The 23,615-nt window shown below is 44.5% G+C and overlaps 1 protein-coding gene across 1 annotated transcript in view; it reads right to left on the bottom strand.

Annotated features, from left to right (window-relative positions):
* LOC126411284 (matrix metalloproteinase-2-like) overlaps nucleotides 1-23,615 on the bottom strand; it is an 857,544-nt gene that overhangs the window by 45,570 nt on the left and 788,359 nt on the right. Inside the window, exon 4 of the mRNA XM_050081353.1 lies at nucleotides 2,190-2,336. Within this exon, the coding sequence (XP_049937310.1) occupies nucleotides 2,190-2,336 (147 nt within the window). The remainder of the gene's footprint in view (nucleotides 1-2,189; nucleotides 2,337-23,615) is intronic.

Raw genomic sequence — 23,615 nt, 5'->3', positions numbered from 1 at the left:
CAATAGTTCTGTAAGACCTGTATCTACTGGGTAAGTAGACGCTTTTTTCTTTTCAGCTACTAGGTGGGTGAATGTTCTTTATGGGATATCAGACATGCTAACGAAATTGTGAAGAAATCATTACATTTTCGTAACAACTTTTAAGTTTAGGCGGTTTGATTGGTTTGGCGTTCGGCTTTGGACGTGATTTAGTTTAGAAATACGTAGTCAAAGTGTTGCACACTTAAATCACTTTTTCAAATGATAGAAGTTTCATGACATTATAGCCACATCTTCAGGTACGAAGCTGTTGACCTAAAGAAGATGCAAAACTCGTGATTAAAACTATCCAAAAACAAGAACTATATTGCTCTAGTGATGCTGCCCGCTTTGCCTGAAAAGATGTAACATAGATGTCTGGTAAGCCTCTTGAGCTTGGAGGCTCTTTCCCACATTTTATAATGCCGGTTCTTATTTTACATTTCCTGTTTCTAGGGTTGTGTCTTTCTATAGTTCCAACGGTTATTTGAGTCACGACGGCTGCATACTATAGGACGCCTGTTTTATGCCGGAAGACCTATTACTTATCCTTACTGTGTTTTTAAGGACACTGTGTTGAAAAGTCCGTTTATAACACATGCCAATCAGAATTACGTCAATTCGATAGTTCCCATTTTCGCATAGTTCTCATTAGATTTTCTATCTTCTTTAGATCAACAGCTTGTCATCTGAAGATATGACTATAATGTCATGAAAATGCTTGTGATTAGTAAGTCACTCGGACGTAGCTGTTGCGATTTTCGTAATTTGAAATGTATCATGACAGCTGTGGTTGAACATCATTTGAAGTTTCTGTAAGTCCACTTTGTGTAAATAGAATGGGGCTGCGCCTCGTCGAAGACTTGAAGAATAGAGAGTCGAACAGCCGTAATTTTATCTAATAATTTTATTTATCTACCAATTTCGGTGTGTCAATCACACCATCTTCAGGCCACTATATACGAAACTAGGTAAGTCATGTAGTCTTTTTTGTCGTTGTAAGAACCACTACATCCAACTGGCTTTTATAGATTTCTAAAAACTTCTTGGTCAAAGTGGACTGTACATGCCTCTAACGGTAACTGTCGCCTATTTTGCGATTTTGCTGTTTTGCCACAAATAAGAGTAATTAACAGCGCCGGATGGGAGGAGGAGTGCGGTCAGGATTAAAGAGTAAGTGATGTCGGCGGGTAGGACGGGGTAGGGGAAGGGGCGAAAAGTCGAACTATGCTCTCGGGGCCAATTACCCTAGTTACGCCACTGATGTGCAGGATATACAGGGTGATCAAAAAGTCAGTATAAATTTGAAAACTTAATAAACCACGGAATAATGTAGATAGAGAGGTAAAAATTTACACACATGCTTGGAATGACATGGGGTTTTATAAGAACCACCCCATATTGCTAGACGCGTGAGAGATCTCTTGCGCGGTCGTTTGGTGATGATCGTGTGCTCAGCCGCCACTTTCGTCATGCTTGGCCTCCCAGGTCCCCAGACCTCAGTCCGTGCGATTATTGGCTTTGGGGTTACCTGAAGTCGCAAGTGTATCGTAATCGACCGACATCTCTAGGGATGCTGAAAGACAACATCAGACGCCAATGCCTCACCATAACTCCGGACATGCTTTACAGTGCTGTTCACAACATTATTCCTCGACTACAACTATTGTTGAGGAATGATGCTGGACATATTGAGCATTTCCTGTAAAGAACATCATCTTTGGTTTGTCTTACTTTGTAATGCTAATTATTGCTATTCTGATCAGATGAAGCGCCATCTGTCGGACATTTTTTTAACGTTTGTATTTTTTTCGTTCTAATAAAACCCCATGTCATTTCAAGCATGTGTGTCAATTTGTACCCCTCTATCTACATTATTCCGTGATTTATTCAGTTTTCAAATTTATACTGACTTTTTGATCACCCGTTACGATAGCAAGAAAATATTGGTAAGGAGAGAAAGAAGTTGAGGTAGCCATCGTAGCAGTGAACAACAGTGAAGACTCCCGAAGAAGACAAAAAGAAAAATGTGTCTGAGATCGGTGAAGGCAGTTATGGGGTTTTACTGGTGAGACCTCTCAGGGTATCCAGGAGGTGGTTCATACTCTGACAGGATGATCGGTACATCTACATCTACAGAGAGACGGTGCACCAAAATGATGTGTACTCACCGGTGGAAGTAGACGAGGATGTCGGCGCGGTCGCTGTTGACCTCCCGGAAGGTGAGCCGCGAGTTGTCGGACCAGATGCGGAGCGCCCTGTCCAGCTGGTAGCGCACCATGCCGGGGTCCAGGTCTCGCGGCTCCATCGTCCGCAAACTGCAACAAAAAACGGCCGTGTAACCTGACCGCCAGGGCGAGGCCGCCGAGCGTTCCTTACCCCCGAGCCGCCCGAGCGCGGCAATAACCAGCCGCAGACGAGGGCTTAATGCTCTCGTGACTGCAGCCAATAAAGCGGAAATGGGGTGACCAGGAGGATGTAACCAGGTGTTACGTGTCCACGGAGCTTATTTCAAACGTGAGTTTCCTCCTCGCTCCGGTCGAGCGAGTACTCTTCGAAATAATTCCATACACAGAATAGCAGTATGTCAGCTTGTATTTACTCAGTTTTCATCTAATGTATCCAAGACGGAATATTTCCGTTTTAGTCCAGGCTGTTATAGTTGGTAGTCGTATGAAGTTTGAAATTCCAAGTCACAAGTTTATTTATTCGGATTACCATACGGGGGTATACAAAATGACAGACCAAGTTTAATTTTTATTTCATGAAATACAAACTGCGTATGGGAAAAAGAGTAACTAACTAAAGTTTCAATTATCACCGCCACAGTGCTAGTAAAGAGTCCCTAATTACAGTGTAGAGAGTATGTCGTCTCCGATTCGGCTTTGAACCACCAATAAGGAAAAGCATGTGTCGCTAGCTGAAGTAACGCCAACAAACTGGGTTTATCTGCAAAAAAAGAAGCACGAACTGACCAGTGTTTATGAACTTTAGAACTTCCTGTTTCCACCTGGACAGCCGGGATGGCCGAGCGGTTCTAGGCGCCACGGATGGAACCGCGCGACCGCTACAGTCGCAGGTTCGATCCTGCCTCAGGCATGGATGTGTGTGATGACCTTAGGTTAGTTAGGTTTAATTAGTTCTAAGTTCTAGGGGACTGGTAACCTCAGAAGTTAAGTCGCATAGTGCTCAAAGCCATTTGAACTATTTTTGTTTCCACCTGTGTACTGATCATTCGTCTTCAATTTATATTTCATAAAATAAAAAATTAATTAATTAGGGTATAACTTTTTTGATAACTCTGCAGGTGAACTTAAATACATCAGCCTGGGGCTTCGAATTTCAAATTCACAAGCTACCAACCTATACTAATCACCTCTTTAGCCGCGCGGGATTAGCCGAGCGGTCTAGGGCGCTGCAGTCATGGACTGTGCAGCTGGTCCCGGCGGTGGTTCGAGTCCTCCCTTGGGCATGGGTGTGTGTGTTTGTCCTTAGGATAATTTAGGTTAAGTAGTGTGTAAGCTTAGGGACTGATGACCTTAGCAGTTAAGTTCCATAAGATTTCACACACATTTTTTCACCTCTTTACAACATAACGGTCTTTCTGCCAGCCAGCTTATGCATTGATAAAAAAAATCGCAACACCAACAAATAATTAAAGTACAGTAATGAAATTTTGGGAAAGCATTTGTTTAGCTAACATATTTAAGCGATTAACACTGCAAGATCACAGGCTGATGGAAGCACGAGATGAACAATGGAAGATGTGAAATGCTGGCACATTAACAACCGGTGTACGCGGCTGAATGCAAGCATGCAAACGTGCATGCATAGTGTTGTACGGTTACCGGATGTCAGTTTGAGAATGAAGTTCGACGCATGTTGCACGCAGTCGGTCAATACAGGGACGGATAATGCTGTTTGTGGATGACGCTGGAGTTGTCATCCGACGAAGTCCCATACACAGACAGATCTAGTGATCGACCAGGCCTATGCAACATGTCGACCCTCTGTAGAGCATGATGGGTTACAACAGCCGTATGTGGGCGAGAGTTACTGTTGGAAAACACCCCCTGGAATGCTGTTCATGAATGTTAGCTCAACAGGCCGGATCACCTGACTGACGTACACATTTGCAGTCTAGGTGCTTGAGATAACCATGAGAGTGCTCCTGCTCTCTTACGAAACCGCTCCAGCACGCAGACAGATTGATAGCGGGCCCTCAACTGGCCTCCCCCTATTCAACAAATGGCCACCACTGGCACCGAGAAAGAACCAGCTTTCATCGAAAAACACAACAGATCCCCATTCTTCTCCTCAATGAGCTGTCGCTTGATACCACTGAAGTCGCATATGGCAGTGGGCTGGGATCAGTGGAATGTAGACTACAAGGCGTCTCGCTCGGAGTTGTTCTTCAGCTGTAACAATTGCTTGTGTCGCTGTTGTGCCAAATGCCGCTCAGATTGCTGCTGCAGACGCAGTACGTCGCGCCAGAGCCATATGCCGAACACAATGGGTCTTTCCTCTCGCTAGTGCCACGTGGCCGTACGGAGTCCGGTCTTCTTGTGACCGTACATTCTCGCGACGACTGCTGCCAGCGATCGTGTACAGTGCCTACATTCCTGTCAAGTCCTTCTGCAGAACAGCAGAAGGAACACCCAGCGCCCTACTACACGATCTCATTCAAACTCAGTGAGGTGCTGAAAATGGCATTCTTATTTAACTTCAACCCACGACGTCCAAGCTCACGACCGTTACAGCGCTTATCTAAAGCAATCCTGACTTACACCCTCATAGTGGAGCTACTAGGGCCTCTATTACGAGGCTGGAGCGACATTCAGACAGACATCACCCTTCAGATGTAGAAACACGCCTACAAACTTTCGTTATGTTACACACCTCCTTCTTGGTGTTACGATTCTTTTTTCAGTCAGTGTTTTTAGTTTACGCCAACCATGTGCAACCCCATTCGTACTCATTACACATCATAACGAGGTATATTCCGTGAAGGCTCTCTGAAGTCAAGACATACAGCATCGCATCGACACTTATTAAAGCACATATATTCTTTAGGTATATCTAGCCGTATCTTTGACAGAGTGAGGTATGCTATGTCTATTACTGTTCACTTTATAGAAATAGAAATTGCAGCAGAATCCATTCGGATGTTGCAGATTATCTGAATGATGAAAAGCTTAGCAACTGGTACTATATACAGATACGTAAAACATTGTACGTCAAAAAATGTAAATGTTTAGTGGTCTTTATGCAATGAATGACATACTGTCGGAGTCAGTCGTGTCACAGGCTCATGCTAATACTGAAAAAGTCCAGTTCTGTGAAAGAGACTGCTTAAAAACAGTTGTACAGCTAAAAAAGTAATAGATTGCCATTCAAGTGCGTGGGATCTATACGAGGCTGGACTGAACTGGAGGCAAGCATTGTATGAGAAGAAGAGCAGCACTAAGGGACATCGGCTTCCTTCACTAGGGATACAGTGTTATATGGATGCTGAAAATTACAAAATACCTACCAACCAAAGAAAGATATGTAGTAATTTTTCAGAACACGATTTAGAAAATTCAGGGTTCTTGTTTCCCAGCCTGGTAATTCAGTCCAGTCCCATAGGGCCATGTAACTGGGATTCCACTAATAACCGGTCGTACATTGCCAATTAAGTAGTTCTTCACTTGCTACACCCGTGAATGGAGCGAGGAGAAACCAAGTTTAACTTCCAGTCGATGTCGAGGTCGTTAGAGACGGGCTAGTAGCAAGAAGGTATTATCATACTCGCATTCATCGAAGGTGAATCGGGGAAACTGCGGTAAACCTCAATCTGTTGGCTTAAGAGAATTTCAACACCACCACTCCCGCAACGTAAGGAGAGCTCCTAATAAATGGACTGTAAAGTATAATCTATGATCCTCTCTGTACAGTGACGCAGATGTAGAACGTCAAGTAAAATAAATGCAAAATCATCGTTGGAAGCTGGATACATCCGACTACCGAAAGCATGTTTTTTAAATAATATACAGACTGTTTCAAATTGGTTCATTCAGCTTCACAAGACTATATCTTCTGCATGAATGAAGATAGAAACTTCAGGACAACTGTAACTTAAGCTTAGCACTAAAAAGTTTTTATTTTCAAACGAACTTCCAATTTTTACAAGGATACACTGCTCAAAAGATTTAGGGGGAACACCTATATCAACGCCTGGTGTCTTAAATCTATTTTGATACGGGGGGCATCTGTGGTCTTATTGTGTAACTTCAGATTTTTACTTTTAATGTATACAACAGCCGGCCGTGGTGGCCGCGCTGTTCTAGGCGCTTCAGTCTGGAACCGCGGGACCGCTACGGTCGCAGGTTCGAATCCTGCCTCGAGCATGGATGTATGTCGATGTCCTTAGGTTAATTAGGTTTAAGTAGTTCTAAGTTCTAGGAGACTGATGACCACAGATGTTAAGTCACATGCTCAGAGCCATTGGAACCATTTGTTTTGCTGTGTACTTAATTTTCGAAAGATAAAGATATAATTTGGTAACGTACCCAGTCCTCAATTATTGCTCAATGGAATAAGGGAGATGACCAAACTCGTGATCCCGAATTCTCCTGAACAGTACATACCATTTACATGCAAGCACATGCTATCTTCGATACTCTTCACAGTTACGTTCAGGATCAAAGTTTCCATTTACTTTTCACAAACGTTCTGTGACTCCTTCACTGGAGATTACACAAGGCTCCAGATGATAGTCCAACTCGTTCCACGCTTTTGCGAGCATTTTTTGAGTTCACTGGTGTCGGTAAGCAGCGTCGCAGTTCATTCAAAGCTGTCAGAAGGGGAGGCGCGTAAAGAGAGTCCTTCACAACATATCTGCCCCCCATCCCCCATCCCATCGGCAAAAAAAAGTCACATTCCGTAATATCGATCCGTCCGCCCATTCCATCGTTGAAGACGTACAGCGTCGTATTCACGACGAAAACAACGCCGCATAGTCTTAATTCAGTTGCACCTGTTGAAACGGAGAACGCAAGACGTCTTTTGTTGTTAGCCTCCGCCATCTCGACACAATGGTGACCGAGCGAGCTAGCTATTCCCTGGAGAAACCACCGGCAACCACATGAAGCGGCAACTTACAACTGGTGTCGAGGTAAACTTCCAGTTTAAATACGCAGGCTAAAATCCAAGTTTCCTTCTACATTCATGTATAAAAATATAGTCTCGCAAAATTGGATGAACGCTTTTGAAACATCCTGCAATCCAATAGCAAGTATTAGATAGCCACCAGATAAGGCCTGAAAGCTTTGCGACATGGCTGGCACCATGTGTGGAATGAGAGTGGAGGAAATCCCACAGAAAAGACCGCAGCTGCGTTGCAACTCGTGTTCCTGGCGGAATGGAGATTATTTCGTAAATGTGGAAGTAACTGCCGTTTTGCTTCACAGAAAAAAATAAGTTTGATGATTAGAAGACACGCTGAAATAAGTTTTCAGGTTCATCCATAGACTAGAATGATACAACATGAATCACATTTAGCTGCATCTTCGTCTACATCTACATTTATACTCCGCAAGCCACCCAACGGTGTGTGGCGGAGGCCACTTTACGTGCCACTGTCATTACCTCCCTTTTCTGTTCCAGTCGCATATGGTTCGCGGGAAGAACGACTGCCGGAAAGCCTCCGTGCGCGCTCCAATCCCTCTAATTTTACATTCGTGATCTCCTCGGGAGGTACAAGTAGGGGGAAGCAATATATTCGATACCTCATCCAGAAACGCATCCTCTCGAAACCTGGACAGCAAGCTACACCGCGATGCAGAGCGCCTCTCTTGCAGAGTCTGCCACTTGAGTTTGCTAAACATCTCCGTAACGCTATCAGGCTTACCAAATAACCATGTGACGAAACGCGTCGCTCTTTTTTGGATCTTCTCTATCTCCTCCGTCAACCCGATCTGGTACGGATCCCACACTGATGAGCAATACTCAAATATAGGTCGAACGAGTGTTTTGTAAGCCACCTCCTTTGTTGATAGACTAAATTTTCTAAGGACTCTCCCAATGAATCTCAACCTGGTACCCGCCTTACCAACAATTTTATATGATCATTCCACTTCAAATCGTTCTGCACGCATACTCCCAGATATTTTACAGAAGTAACTACTACCAGTGTTTGTTCCGCTGTCATATAACCATACAATAAAGGATCCTCCTTTCTATGTATTCGCAATACATTAGATTTGTCTATGTTAAGGGTCAGTTGTCACTCCCTGCACCAAGTGCCTATCCGCTGCAGATCTTCCTGCATTTCACTACAATTTTCTAATGCTGCAACGTCTCTGTATACTACAGCATCATCCGCGAAAAGCCGCATGGAACTTCCGACACTATCTACTAGGACATTTATATATATTGTGAAAAGCAACGGTCCCATAAGACTCCCCTGTGGCACGCCAGAGGTTACCTTAACGTCTGTAGACGTCTCTCCATTGAGAACAACATGCTGTATTCTTTGAAAAATGTTTAGTTTTATTGAGAGTGCGAACGGAAATGCATGCAACGAGAATGTAATTAATCTGGCAACTACTTCAGTTTCTATTCGCATTATCCTTCGGATACGCCGTAGCCAGTGGCAAGCTGGTAGCGCGCTGTGCTGTGTTCAGGAGGCAGGCCATTTGGGCTGCGCCCCGAGCTAAATGCGCTCTTGGGGTACTTCCGACGGAATCGATAGCAACAGCAATAGCAGTAGTGCTGGCGGAGGCGAGGCGAGTCGAGATTGGCTGCTCTGGGATTCCATCCGGCCGCTAAGTGGCTGCCTAGCCTTCCGGCGAGTGCCCGGCTCACCCCGGCGCCTCGCCTCGCCTCTGGCCCGTGACCCGTGCCCTGCCCTGCCCTGCCCTGCCCCGCCACGTCGGCGATGGCCGTCGACTCTCACTTGTGCCACGGTCAACTTGTTCCCGTGGTGAGGAGTGACAGCTCGGAATCATATCACATCCATGCTGCTACCCTTCCAGTACTAAGATTCAGTGCCCATTTCGACTGACTGGTCATTCTTCCCAAAGAAGCTCAGATATTACATGTGATCAGTAAGTGGGCCCCGTGTACATCCCATCCATCAGTATATTTATGGTATAGGCATTAACTAGAGCTGTCAAGCGAGCGAACAAGTTGCTTTGCTGTGGAATGAGTGAATACATGGAATATAAGTATCAGTACATAGAATTAGGGTTGTAAAACTACTGTAGGCTACCATTGACGATCATAATAGGCTCCTCTAGTTTCAAATGGCTCTGAGCTCTATGGGACTTAACATCTGAGGTCTTCAGTCCCCTAGAACTTAAAACTAATTAAACCTAACTAACCGAAGGACATCACACACATCCATGCCCGAGGCAGGATTCGAACCTGCGACCGTAGCGGTCGCGCGGTTCCGGACTGAAGCGCCAACAACCGCTCGGCCACCGCGGCCAGCCCTCTAGTTTCCCTTGTAGATTGGTCAGTTAAGATCGTAGCTGCATTACCTGTACGTTAAGTGTGTTGCATAACTATTGGGCCTATCTATCTTCAATTGCTCTGCGATCAGTGTCTTACTAGGTTTCTCTAGAAACAGGAAGCAGTGAACCACTTAGAAACTGAGTGAGGGTATATAAAGGGCTGCATAACCTATGGAACATTTTTGTACTACATAGTTATTCTCCTATCTATTACTTTAAGAAAAAGCAGTATATACTGTATTGCTAAATTGAAACTGTCAATGTTCAATTCGGGTTTTATTCGAAAATTATCAATTTGTAACGTGAAACAGATGGATGATGAAGTAAAAATAAAAAATGATACAGATTTATTATATAACCCTAGAAAACGCAATCCTGATAATGTAAAATTTTAAAAAATTATCAAACTTGGCTTCAATACTTCATCATGATTATATAAAACGTATTTCTGTTATTCGTAGACAACTTTCACACTTATAGATAGTAGCAGGAAACTATTACCTTGATCATAATGAAGAACGTTCTATGAAACACAAAAGAACAACAATAATTATACAGATTTTTTAAATTTGTGCATGTGGACTGTAATTGCATCAAAAGTAACTGCTTTGGTTACGTAAAAGCGCAGGACGCTTGCAATCAGCCAGTTTTGTTACTCGTAAAATGCCATTTATATTTTGTAGCCATATAAAACACACATTGGACTAGCACTGACCGATGTTCCAATTCTGTGCAAAACAAACAAATAAGAAACAAAGAGAAGTCACCGGCTTCCAGTTTCTCTCTCACAACTTCAGCTCTCTTTCTTTCCCTACCAGTGCTACCAGTACTACTGGTAATCCTACCATTTACAACGCGACGGAACCACTGTTTTGATAGATCGCAACTCTACAGACAAAACGTCAATTGAAGATAAAGACCGTATATGTTTCCTCCATCATGTTTGACACTTTATTCATATTTTGATCGCATATGATATGCATTTTCATGCATGGAGAGCTGCATCAAACCAGTCTCAGGACTGAAGATCACAACAACAACATGCAATTTCATAATGACCAGTTTCGGCTTCCTCCTATCATCAGATCACTGGAAGTATTCTCATACCCGTATCATAATCAAAGTCGGTACACACAGGCATGTAACAAGTGCTCGTATAAACAATACCACAGCCTTTCTTCAAATTTGCTACATCGAAATAGCATTTATAAGGAACAAAACTTAATACTCTCGTAATAGTGATTTTGTTGTTGGTGGTAGTGGTGGTCGTGGTCGTGTTGTTGTGGTTGTGGTGATGGTGGTCTTCAGTCTGAAAACTAGTTTGATGCAATTCTCCACGGTAGTCTATCCTGCGAAAGCCTCTATCTCTATATAATTAATGCAACCAACATCCTTTAGAAATTCCTGCCTTGGTCTCCCCACACGATTTTTACTAAAGAATGGGCGAATGCTCCCTTCTATTACGACTCTGACGATTTATTGATGCCACAGAATGAGTCCTGTCAACCGACCCCTTCTTTTTGTTAAGCTGAGCCACAAATTTAGTTACCCCAAATTTATCTCATATTTCATCAGTTATTCGATCTATCCAACAATCTTCAGCATCCGTCTGTAGCATCACATTTCAAAACCTATTCTCTTCTTGTATCAATTGTTTATCGTCCACGTTTCACTTCCGTATAGACAGCTACTCAGATAAATTACTACAGGAAAGACTTTTTAGCACTTAAATTTATATTCGATGTAAAAAAATTCCTTTTTTTCCTAAATGGTTTCTTTGCTAGTCCCAATTTGCATTTTATGTCGTCTCTGCTTCTGCCATCGTCATATTTCGCTGCCCAAATACCAGTACTCATCTACTAATTTTAGTGTCCCATTTTCTAATGTGATGTCCTGATTTAATTCGATTATTTTCCATTAGACACATTTCACTTTTGTTGATGTTTCTTTTACAACTTCTTTTTAAGTCATTACTCATATCGCCGAAAGTCAAAATGACGTAGAGTCAAAGTCCATATTATCGTCCTACGCAATGATCTAGTGGAAGTGTGTCACTGTTCCAGAGCTGTTAATAAGTACTACTGCTTATCCATGCTATGTGGACTCGCCAAGAAATACTTCGGCCATTATGGACGATCACGGGCTGCAACTGGGGTAAAAAAAAATCATCAAAGTACTGCTGCAATCACTTCTTATATACAAAATGACATGCCCACCAAATATATCCCATAAATAGCAAACATTTCTCACTAAATTGCCAACACCTTTAACTATTTTAATATCTTCTGCAAAACTTTCCACTGACAGTAAGTTATACTACAGGTCGCTCCATAATGTAGAGAGCAACCCTGATATCTGTTCCAACTCTGGTATTTATAAATTGTACTGAATGCTGTGTTCAATACGTAGGCCAAACAGGACGTAACTGAAATGGCCGGTTTAAAACACACACACACACACACACACACACACACACACACACACACACACACACAAACGCCTTGCGATACGATACGCCTGACAGATCAGCAATCACATCAAACACACAGGATATAAATTTGAAATCAAACTACAACTTGAAAAACTGCATACGTTAAAGAAAGACCATACCACGAACATGCATCAGGAATTTGATTTTTTGCGATAGCCTATTACATGAAAAACTGAATCCAACGCAGGCAACTTCTTTGACAATTTCTGAAAAGTAGTAATGTTTTATCGGTAAACTGCTAACTGTATTTTATGTAGCCCACTTCAGTTTTCACAGAAATAATATTCGTTATTAGATTAACGAGCGTGGCGCAGCAATTAAAACCTGTCAATATCTACAAATTTCATTTTACCACACAATTAAAATAATTTCATACTGCTGAATTATTACACATAACAGAGTTCTGCAACAACTGATATGTATAAAGTATCTCTTGATGATGTCGCAGCACACAGCGTGGGACGCTCAAGACGTCGAAGTGGCGTCCAATACAAAGTCTTGAACCAGACGGGTGAGTCACACCAAAGTATTATTATTATTATTATTATTATTATAGCATATAGAAAATGTATTCTTCCAAATTTTCTATAAGTGCAGATTCTACAAAGATTCAGCACTGTAGGTTAATACGGATATTTCTTCACGAGGGCAAAACTATACAAGATCTTCTTTCCACATTGCTTTATGGTAAACAGATGACATGTGCACGTCACCAGTGATGACGTAAAACCATTTTAATCCACGTGAAGATCAGGGCATGATCATTGAATTGCGTAGTGATGTTTGGAATAATAGTGACTGAAGCCGTAAATTGATCATTGTAGTCGTATGTTTTGCGTTGTTATGAATGAACAAAAATGAAAGAATGAAATCCAGTCGGGGCACGCAGCTCACTCCTCTAGAACAACGCCAACGGCTCCACCAAGCTTTAAGTCCCCGTATGGCGGGCGAACAGCATCCATAGTGTCATACGCCATCACTCTATGAAACGCTGTGGACGGGCTGGCGCAAGTCCGTATACTAAAGAACTTCCCGTGACTAGCGCTGCTTCCCTTGCCCACTAAATACTAGTCAGAATTCGACACCACGATCTGAACAGGAGACTACTAGGATGAGTTCCTCTGCACTAACAAGTTTTAGCAACATAAGCTGTGGAGGTCAGTCACAGTAGGCCTACAGCTAATGAACGCGAAGCTACGCACGTACAAATCAAATTCAACTAATATTTCGCAGCACTTGCCGACAGACAGAAAACTAGTTAACGATACATACATAAGGCACTGTTCCTTCAGTTCGTTGCGTTATTGTTGTTGCTTCTGAGAACAAAGCTTAACTATGACGTTTTTCAAAGCCTGCGTCTGTCAATCGTTATTTTGAAAATTGTATATGTAAATACGCTGATTTAAATGTAAATGGTTACACCATGAACACGTTGACTGAGCGCTACAAAACTGATACTCCAGTATTTCCATACTGCTGGGATGTGTTGATTAAAATTTCATTCTTATGCGAGCTTATTCTCAGCACAGGAAAAAAGCGATTCTTACAGATGAAGAATGGTGTGAGTGCATGATAGTTACTATGTCACCTACCGTTAATGGAGCTTTTCAGGCGGAGATCGCAACACGGTACGTCATGAAGATCACAGTCCCAACAAACAATTCAAGGTCAGACTCGCAGCTGGAATATTACAACGGTTTGCAGCACATTTGCCCGTTGTTCACCAGCGTATCAATTATTGATAGGACTCTCCCACGATTAGGAATTAGGCACGTTAAGTACACGTTATTGCAAAAAATGATTGCTTTCGATATCATACACGCTTTTTCACAGTCCCTCAGCGCGAGATGTGCTAGACATACTAACTAGCAGCTTGTCTTACGTTATGATTTTGGATTGTAGTTGGATCGGTTTGTTCAAGCAGGAAAAAGCTGAAGAGTTGCCACAAAAACCAAAGAGATTTTTTTTAGTTACAGTTTGACTCCCCTACTCTTTAGTTATTATCCCAAGATTACTTTTGTGGTTCAAGAGCAAGAAGCTGGTTAAGAGATACAGTGGAGACGGTTAGCGCAGAGTAATTTCAGATACAGTGATCGAATCAGGGGTGCTTCAAGTACAGTCAGATTTCACGAGGCCTGAATTGCTGTAGGATTTGAATCTAGAGGATGCTTCAGCTGTCCCTACCGACGGGTTTTATGTAACCCGCAATGCCTTCAAAAATCACGTGCAAAACTACATTTTCTCACTCGCTAGGCGCGAACTATTAGTCCTACAGAAAAAAAAATAAACAGGACCTTTCTGAACGAAATTTAATGTAGTTAAATTTTATACTGGGATATGTTATCGCTGTAGGCGACGATTTTGGAGTTAATCAAGAAAAAAGTACAGTCTTCTTGACTAACTCTAAAACTGTGTCCTCCAACAGAAACGTATCCCAATACAAAACTGAACTACATTAAATTCCCTACAAAAAGGTAAAGCCGTTGTATCCTTTCCTGGCGCCCACATCTTTTGTAACTGGTCTCTGATATCCTGGACTGTGGCACTGAGACGCAGCTGGTCTCCCACATGTTCTATTGGAGGCAGATCTTGCTGGCCACGGGAGTAGCTCATCATGCAGACGGTTCATAGACACACATGCCACATGTGGATGAGCATTGTCCTCTTGAAAAATCACATCACGACACTGCCACTTGGGATGTAATAGGTGACGATCCACGATGTCCATAAACTAGCGCTGTGTTGTACGAGTTCCCTCAATCACTATCAGTCATATCCAGAAATCACGCCCGCTGGCTCCTCACCAGGAGTAGCACTGCTGTGCCTCTCGAAAACACTGGAAGAAGGGGACCTCTCCCAAGACAGAAGCTATACCTGCCGCCCATGGTCATCCATAGTAGTGCAGAACCGCGATTTACAAAGCAACACCATCCATGAGCAGTCCATGCTTTGCGGTTACAGCACAATTCCAAACGCAGCCGTTTATGTTGTGGTGCTAAAGACTGTTACACCAAGGAAGGTGATTCCCTAGTACGGCTGCTGCTTGTCTCTAACGAATGCTGCGGCTTGATACAGTGTTGCAGGGAGTCCATCACTTGCTCTCGGAAGACACGCGCATATGTGAAGGGGGCATAATGGGCTTGGTACAAAGTACGACGATGCTCCCTCGTGGTCAGATGTGGTCTACCAGAACCTTCACGACGAATATGCCTGCCCTCAGGTTCCCATTTAGTCCAAAATCTGGCCACTGTCACATCCCAATGCCCTACAAATTCAGATCTTGCATCAGCTGAGCAGATACCTCCAACGAGGCCTCTTCAAACCCTACCACGTGCTGATAAAGCTGTCTCAACGGGTACGCGGCATGTCCACGTCCTTCAGTGGTCACTCTCCATTTGATGCTTTTCATATCCTTTGTATACCCCCTTCGGCTGGTAACAACGCTGTCAGAGAGAACAGACTCTACGTCATTTACGTACCCGCCGATATTGTGTACGTGTAGGAAGTTACATTAAAAACCTAGCATCACTTCTGGGTGATTCACTTTATTTGCCGGAGAGTACATATGACGTGTTTCTTACAGGGGGACAATTACTGAACTATATGAAAGAAAACGTAAATTAGTTTCGAACTACGGCGTGCACACAATTTATTCAACATGAAAAAGTCGGATTTAGGCTATGACATGTTCGATATGGATGCATGGCTACCAGTCAGCACAGCCGACCGCAGTGGCCGAGCGGTTCTAGGCGCTGCAGTCCTGCTACGGTCGCAGGTTCGAATCCTGCCTCGGGCATGGATGTGTGTGATGCCCTTAGGTTAGTTAGGTTTAAGTAGTTCTAAGTTCGAGGGGACTGATGACCTCAGATGTTAAGTCCCATAGTGCTCAGAGCCATTTGAACAATTTTGATGTGGCGCAGACGAATAGCGAAATTCTGCATGACCCGCTGAAGTGTCGGAACATCCATGCTGTCGATGACCTCCTGAACGGAAGTTTTCGGCTCAGCAATGATTTTGGGGTTATTACTGTACACCTTGTCTTTAACACTGCCCCACAAAAAGGGGTCGTATGTGTTCAGTTCGGAAGAATACGGCGGCCAATGTAGGCCTATTTTAGTGGCCTCTGGGTACCTCAGAGACAGAACGCGGTCCCCAAAGTGCTCCTCCAGGACATCAAACACCCTCCTGCTTCGACGGGGTCGAGCTCCGTCTTGCATGAAGCACATCTTGTCGAAATCAGAGCCACTTTGGATAATGGGGATGAAATCATCTTCTAAAACCTTCACCTACCGTTCGGTACTCACCGTGCCATTAAGAAATATCGCGCCGCTTATTCCGTGATAACACTGCACACCACGCTCGTGGTCTTGCGGTAACGTTCTCGCTTCCCGCGCACGGGGTCCCGGGTTCGATTCCCGGGGGGGTCAGGGATTTTCTCTGTCTCGAGATGACTGGGTATTGTGTGTCTTTCATTATCCTCATTCGCCCGCAAGTCGCCGTAGTGGCGTTAAAGAACTTGTGGAGCGGCGACCGAACCGCCACGCGAGGGGTCTCCCGGCCACCTGTGCCATACGCTCATTATTATTATTACCACGCAGTCACCCGTTGAGCATGAAGAGACTTCTCGATAGTTAAATGCGGATCCTCAGTCCCCCAAATGCGCCAATTTTGCTTACTGACGAACCCATCCAAATGAAAGTTGGCTTCCTCGCTAAACCAAACCACACTGCGCACAGTAATTCCCATCATTCCCCGCGGCTAACCGTGCAATTTCAACGTCCTAACGCAAACCGTTCGGTAGTTATGACGATTTTATGTAATATAGTTCAATAACTGTCATCCTTTATTTGCAGAGGTGGCTTGGCTCTAGACCACAGTCTTCCTATTTTAACCGCAGAGAAATATGGTGTCCGCTTGGTATTGCGTGCTGCGCCCCGCAGGTGCGTGGTGTGGTGGCTGGTGCAGGGTGGGCGCGGTGGATGTGTCGGCGCTTCCGGCAGGGCGGCGGCCTCTTCCGCCGCATTGTGCGGGCGCCCCGCCACAGCGGCAGCCGCCAGGAAATTCTCTCGTCGTCAAACAACCATAGAAGTGCCACTTGGTACCATAGCCGCAGATGCATATGACATTCTCGTCTAGTGCGACTATTGGCTATATGTTGAAGTGTACCACGTCGAGTACGGTAGCAGATACACTACTGGCCATTCAAATGGCTACCCCAAGAAGAAATGCAGATGATAAACGGGTATTCATTGGACAAATATAGTATACCAGAACTGACGTGTGATTACATTTTCTCGCAATTTGGGTGCATAGATCCTGAGAAATCAGTATCCAGAACAACCACATCTGGCCGTAATAACGGCCTTGATACGCCTGGGCATTGAGTCAAACAGATCTTGGATGGCGTGTACAGGTACAGCTGCCCATGCAGCTTTAACACGATACCACAGTTCATCAAGAGTAGTGACTGGCGTATTGTGACGAGTCAGTTGCTCGGCCACCATTGACCAGACGTTTTTAATTGGCGACAGATCTGGATAATGTGCTGGCCAGGGCAGCAGTCGAACATTTTCTGTATCCAGAAAGGACAGTACGGGACCTACAACATGAGGTCGTGCATTATCCTGGTGAAATGTAGAGTTTCGCAGGGATCGAATGAAGGGTAGAGCCATGGGTCGTAACACATCTGAAATGTAATGTCCACTGTTCAAAGTGCCGTCAATGCGAACAAGAGGTGACCGAGACGTGTAACTAATGGCACCCCTACCATCACGCCGGGTGATACGCCAGTACGGCGATGACGAATACACGCTTCCAATGTGGGTTCACCGCGATGTCGCCAAACACGAATGCGACCATCACTATCCTGTAAATAGAACCTGGATTAATCCGAAAAAAATAACGTTTTGCCATTCGTGCACCCAGGTTCGTCGTTGAGTACACCACCGCAGGCGCTCCTGTCTGTGATGCAGCGTCAAGGGTATCCGCAATCACTGTCTCAGAGCTGATAGTCCGTGCTGCTGCAAACGTCGTCGAACTGTTCGTGCAGATGGTGGTTGTTTTGCAAACGTCCCCATCTATTGACTCAGGGATACAGACGTGGCTGCACGATCCGGTACAGCCATGCGGATAAGATGCCTGTCATCTCGACTGCTAGTGATACGAGGCCGTTGGGATCCAGCACGGCGTTCCGTATTACCCTCCTGAACCCACCGGTTCCATATTCTGCTAACAGTCATTGGATCTCGACCAACGCGAGCAGCAGTGTCGCGATACGATAAACCGCAATCGTGATAGGCTACAATCCGACCTTTATGAAAGTCGGAAGCGTGATGGTACGCATTTCTCCTCCTTACACGAGGTATCACAACAACGTTTCACCAGGCAACGCTGGTCAACTGCAGTTTGTGTATGAGAAACCGGTTGGAAACTTTCCTCGTGTCAGCACGTTGTAGGTGTCGCCACCGGCGCCAACGTTGTGTGAATGCTCTGAAAGCTAATCATTTACATATCACAACATCATCTTCCTGTCGGTTAAATTTCGCGTCTGTAGCACGTCATCTTCGTGGTGCAGCAATTTTAATGGGCTGTAGTATATTCTTTCGACTTCGCGAAAAGAGAAGCTGTATTTATTTTAGAGTCGTGACACTAGCAAGCGTTAACGAGGGTGTCACTGACTGCTGGAGAATCTCACGGGGCACTCTCGGTAATATCTGTAGATGTAAGGTACCCCTTATTTTCGAACCGGATTTTAGAGCGCTTATTTTCCAAATTTAAATTTTGTGTTGTGTCTGCAGATATCAGTAGATTCAGTGAGCTCGAGCAATGCTGCAGAATGCGTTAGCAGGGCATAAGATTTCAGTTATCACGGTAGCCGAGGTAACCACAGGACCAGCCGGCGCTGGCAGTACACCCACGGCAGTGACTAGCCGTAAGGAGGACAGATACATCAGGGCACGCTATGTAGGAAGACCACGACCGATCTGGCGCTAAGCAAATTAATTTGCTTCATAAATATTTCCAAATAAAAGCCACTTTTTTCACTACAGGTATTAGGAGAAGCCCGCCGCTCACACTTACACCAATATTACTACGCAAGGAATCAGCCGTTTCAATAAACAAATTTATTTTATTTATTTAAACGTATGGCTAGGGCCCCCCGTCGGGCAGACCGTTCGCCGGGTGCCGGTCTTTCAATCTGACGCCACTTCGGCGACCTTCAGTCGATGAGGATGATAGGATGACGATGTGGACAGCACAAGACCCGGTTCCTGTGCGGAGGAAATTCCCCGACCCAGCCGGGAATCGAACTCGACCCCGAGCCCAGAGGATTTACAATCCGTCACGCTGACCATTCAGCTACCGGGGGCGGACAGTAAACAAATGAATAATATTTAAGCTAACGAAGTTGTACGAATAGCTACGTTGTTTCACGATTGTAAGTATGACAGACTGTGCGCCATACTCGCCAATCGCCGATATGGCGTCCACCGAGTAAGTTTTGTCCATGCTCTCGAAATGTTTCACTATTGTCAATTTATGGTGTTTTTAGCAAATAAACGCACTATAACGGCATCCACAGACGTAGAAATGCCCTTTCCAAAGACTTGAATGTCGCTGCTAGAACTTCTGCGAGGGACATCAACCACGAGAGCATCACGGCAAAACAGGTAATAGGAAATCGTTCGCGACGACACAATTAGATAATTCAAGGACGGATTGTCTTAATCTCTGCAAATCTCGGTTGGGAAAGAAGGCCAGTCATTGTGTACGGCTCTTATACCATCTTCTACGGACTCGCTAGCTAGAATGAGAGACTTCAGGAGATTTAATAAAGTGACGGGATCTTGCGGGTGGTTACAGTGACCAGTGGGTTACCGAGAAAAGGGTCTATATGTTCGGCAGTGCCTTTTATTTACTATCTACAAATTAATTTCTAACTTCAGTAACATACGTTAATATCACAATGCAGCCTTAGGAGACTGATTGCATCATACAGCCATACAAGTAATGGTTTACGACACACACCGTTGATCGAATTTGTTATTACGCATTGCAAGTAATAGGACCGGATCTGTCCAGGCGTAACTGACTGCGCGACCATACGTAAGTGATTTCATGTTAAGGAATGTGTTCACACTACAAACAGTTCAGCAGGGCGTAAGGAGCTCCGTCTGCTGATCTGAATCCGAGTCACCATGTCTGGGATTGTCTTGGGGGCGCGTGACACTCGCAATCATCCTTTCCACTTCGCCACCGGGCTGGGAACAACTCTGGAAGAAGAAAACCATTCACTTCCCACGGAGCTGATGAATACCATCAGATGTGTATCGGCTGTGTTACTGTTTGAGGTATTTACATTAAGTACTATAGTTATTAACGGTACACCGATCGGACCAACCCATTCCTAACGTTTCATACATTGTTCTCAATTTGAACGTAAATTCTTTGTCCGAAACAGTGTTTTGTCTTATTTATCCCATGCCGGGTGTTCTACAGTTTCTTAAGTTTCGTCGAATCCGACACCTAAGTTAGAGTTACTGCAATTAATCCTTTTTCGTTTATTTCTAGAAACGGATTTTGATGTGGGTGGAGTTCGATTACGTCATGCATTATTAAAAATTCTATTAATTAGCCAATTCTTAAATTGACTAAGCACTTCTGCCATAAAAGATATTTATCTCCGAAATGAAAATGTGTAATATCTAAATGGTTCAAGTAAACCATACAGGATATCTCAAACCTTTTGGGTCGTCACTTTGAACAATTACTATAAGCTACATTGCTGACGCGCTGTATGCTCTGTTTGTTCATAATACAATAAATATGCATTTCCCACCATTAGTTTCCAAATGTAATCGGTTGTGGAACCAGTATCACCAGTTTCACTTTGACCCACAAGGTTTGAGACACCCTGTATTCGGTCTGTGTTAACAACTACAAAAAAAGTTGCTCTCAGTACTACACGAGATGAAAAGAAACAAAATTAAGTCGAAGCTGGGTCGGAACAAGGTATTCGACTTTAAGAGCTGTTTATATTGTAATATTTACTAACTAAGACATCATTTAGTAAGCTCAGTTCGATCTCCAAGAGGTATTATGTCGGTACTACATTATTGCAAAAGAGAATGCTACGTCGAATTTCAGATGTTGGACCTGTTGGTTTAATTTTAAGGACATACTCTCTATAGCAATGAGTCCTTTATAGTCTGGTTGTAACAGGCTTTAAAGGATATTTCCAACAACGACAATACCTACGTAGTGCATGAAGTTCGACATACATCTTTTCCAAAATTTCGAAACGAAGTATTGTCAGTGGAAGATGGAGGGAAGCCTTAGAAACGCTCTGTTATTAATTAGTGTAAAAGTGCAGTGAGTGCTGAGGAATATTTTTGTTGCTTAAACAGCTTGACGTTCAGTCACAGACACAGCCTTCACAAATACGGTTATGTGTAACGTTAGCTCCAGGAAAAGGAAAACCAATGACGCCGCTTACATAGAACTGAAGCCAGATGCACAGTTGCACAAATGTTTTCCACTTATTTTAGAGCCGAGAGTGGCGTGTTTATTGCCTGCGGGGCATGTTAGCGTCTCGGCCTTTGTGTCCGACGCTGACTTCTCCAATAAAAGTCGAAGGCAGCCTGTCGGCAGGAGCGCAGCCGGGAGGAATTAGCAATGTTTCGCTCTCAACTCGCCAACCTGCCCTGCCCAATAAGGAGACGGTGAGCGAGCGCGCAAGAAACTCAACGCCGCTCCGAGCCGCTGGGAAACGGCATTGCGGCGCAAAAGGAGGAGCGCCCGGCAGCGCGGCGCGATGAATGGGCGACAACGCTGATGCTGCTGCTGCTGCTGCTGCTGATGGTGACGATGCTTCTCGTGGGTGTTCGGCCGCCGCGGTCGCTCACTCAAGGAGGTTGTGACGGGCTCTCAACGGACATCACACCCAGGTTGAGTGAGTGGCCGCGATCAGCACTGTCTCCTTGCTGGTAGGCGATGCAGGGCGCCTTGTCGGCGAAGCTGCTGTCGTCACCTTGCTGAACTACGTACGACTCGTTGCCAGGGTGCCAGTGAACATTGTCGGCGGTACTCCATCTCGACTAAATATAATTTGCAAGCATCTACACCGATTATTTGTGAAACAGGAACAGCTGTACATAATTCGGCGAATTACACAATACATTATCGTCCGTAAGCCTGATTTAATCTTCTAGTTGTGCCCAGTGATAAAGAGGTTCTACATCGTGTTTCTGAAAGAGATAGGGCACCGCAGTTTATGTTGTGTGTGACTTCCCTGCTGATGATATTATTGTAGCTGTTTTATTCATAAAATACGAGGGGCATTCAATAAATAATACAACACTTTTTTCTGGAAGCAGATAGGTTTTATTTAGGATTCCAGCGCATCACATTATTCCTCACTCCTTTGGCTACAAAATCCTATTTTTCAACGTAATCTCCGTTCAATGCGGCGGTCTTACGCCACCTTACTGATGATGATGATGATGATAGGTTTGTGGGGCGCTAAACTGCGCGGTTATCAGCGCACGTACAGTTTCCCAACCTTTGCTCAGCCCAAATTTGCCACTTTCCTGGGTGATGAAATGATGAGGACAACAAAAACACCCAGTCATCTCGAGGCAGGTGAAAATCCCTGAGCCCACCGGGAATCGAACCCGGGACCCCGTGCTCGGGAAGCCAGAACGCCATCGCGAGACCACCTTACTGGGAGAACCTGTATGTCTGCAAGATACGGCTCTGCTGATCGACGTCGGAACCGATGTCTTGCTGCAGCAATAAGCTCCCCATCAGCCACGAACTACTTCCCGTGGAGTGCATCCTTCATTGGGCCAAACTCTCTGCCCCTCATGGCCTTCCGTTAGGGTGCGAGGAACCCAGCGGGTTCACATCTTTCAGTACCCCAGCTGATGAAAGAGTGTGTCGGCATTACCTACGGAGACGCCCAGTTGTGCAGCGAGGTGTTTGTGATACGTGGATCACATCGAATGAAAGTGTCCGCGCGGTCCAACAACGCACGAGTCACAGATGTTGCCGCCGGCTGGCATGCGGGAGATTGGACTTTTTTGTGCGACCTTGTTGCGATGACAGCATAGAAAGCCAACGTTGTGTAATAAATGGCAATGGATCAACATCTCTACATCAAGTGTTCAGGACATCTACCCAGAACGTGCTGAACAAGAGAAAACTGTGTGCAAAAGTCTGTCTCGCACACCTTGACTCCCGAACGAAAAACAGTGACGCGTGGACGCCTGCTGTACTTGTTTAAAAAAGAAAAACGCGGATAACACTTTTCTGGAAAAAATCGTCACTGGTGAGGAGACTGTGTTATTAATGCGAACCTACCGTAAAACGATAAGGTGCAGAATGAGTCTCATGGTTCGTCAATACCGAAGAAGGTACGAATGTGACGCTCGAGTCGATCATCCTAAAGGACTTTTTTGGCAGTTTTACTTGGTTGTGTGAACATTCTGTGCGTTGCACACAAGTAGGGGGGAGACTATGCAGAACAGCTGAAACATAAAAACCATCATCTTGGCCTTTATTTTTTTATTAATCCAGTCCTGAAATTTGTTGGACTACTTTGAAACTTT

The sequence above is a fragment of the Schistocerca serialis genome, chromosome 1, assembly GCF_023864345.2.
Source record: "Schistocerca serialis cubense isolate TAMUIC-IGC-003099 chromosome 1, iqSchSeri2.2, whole genome shotgun sequence".
NCBI classification, from domain to species: domain Eukaryota; kingdom Metazoa; phylum Arthropoda; class Insecta; order Orthoptera; family Acrididae; genus Schistocerca; species Schistocerca serialis.
This window is presented reverse-complemented; position numbering and strand designations above follow the sequence as displayed.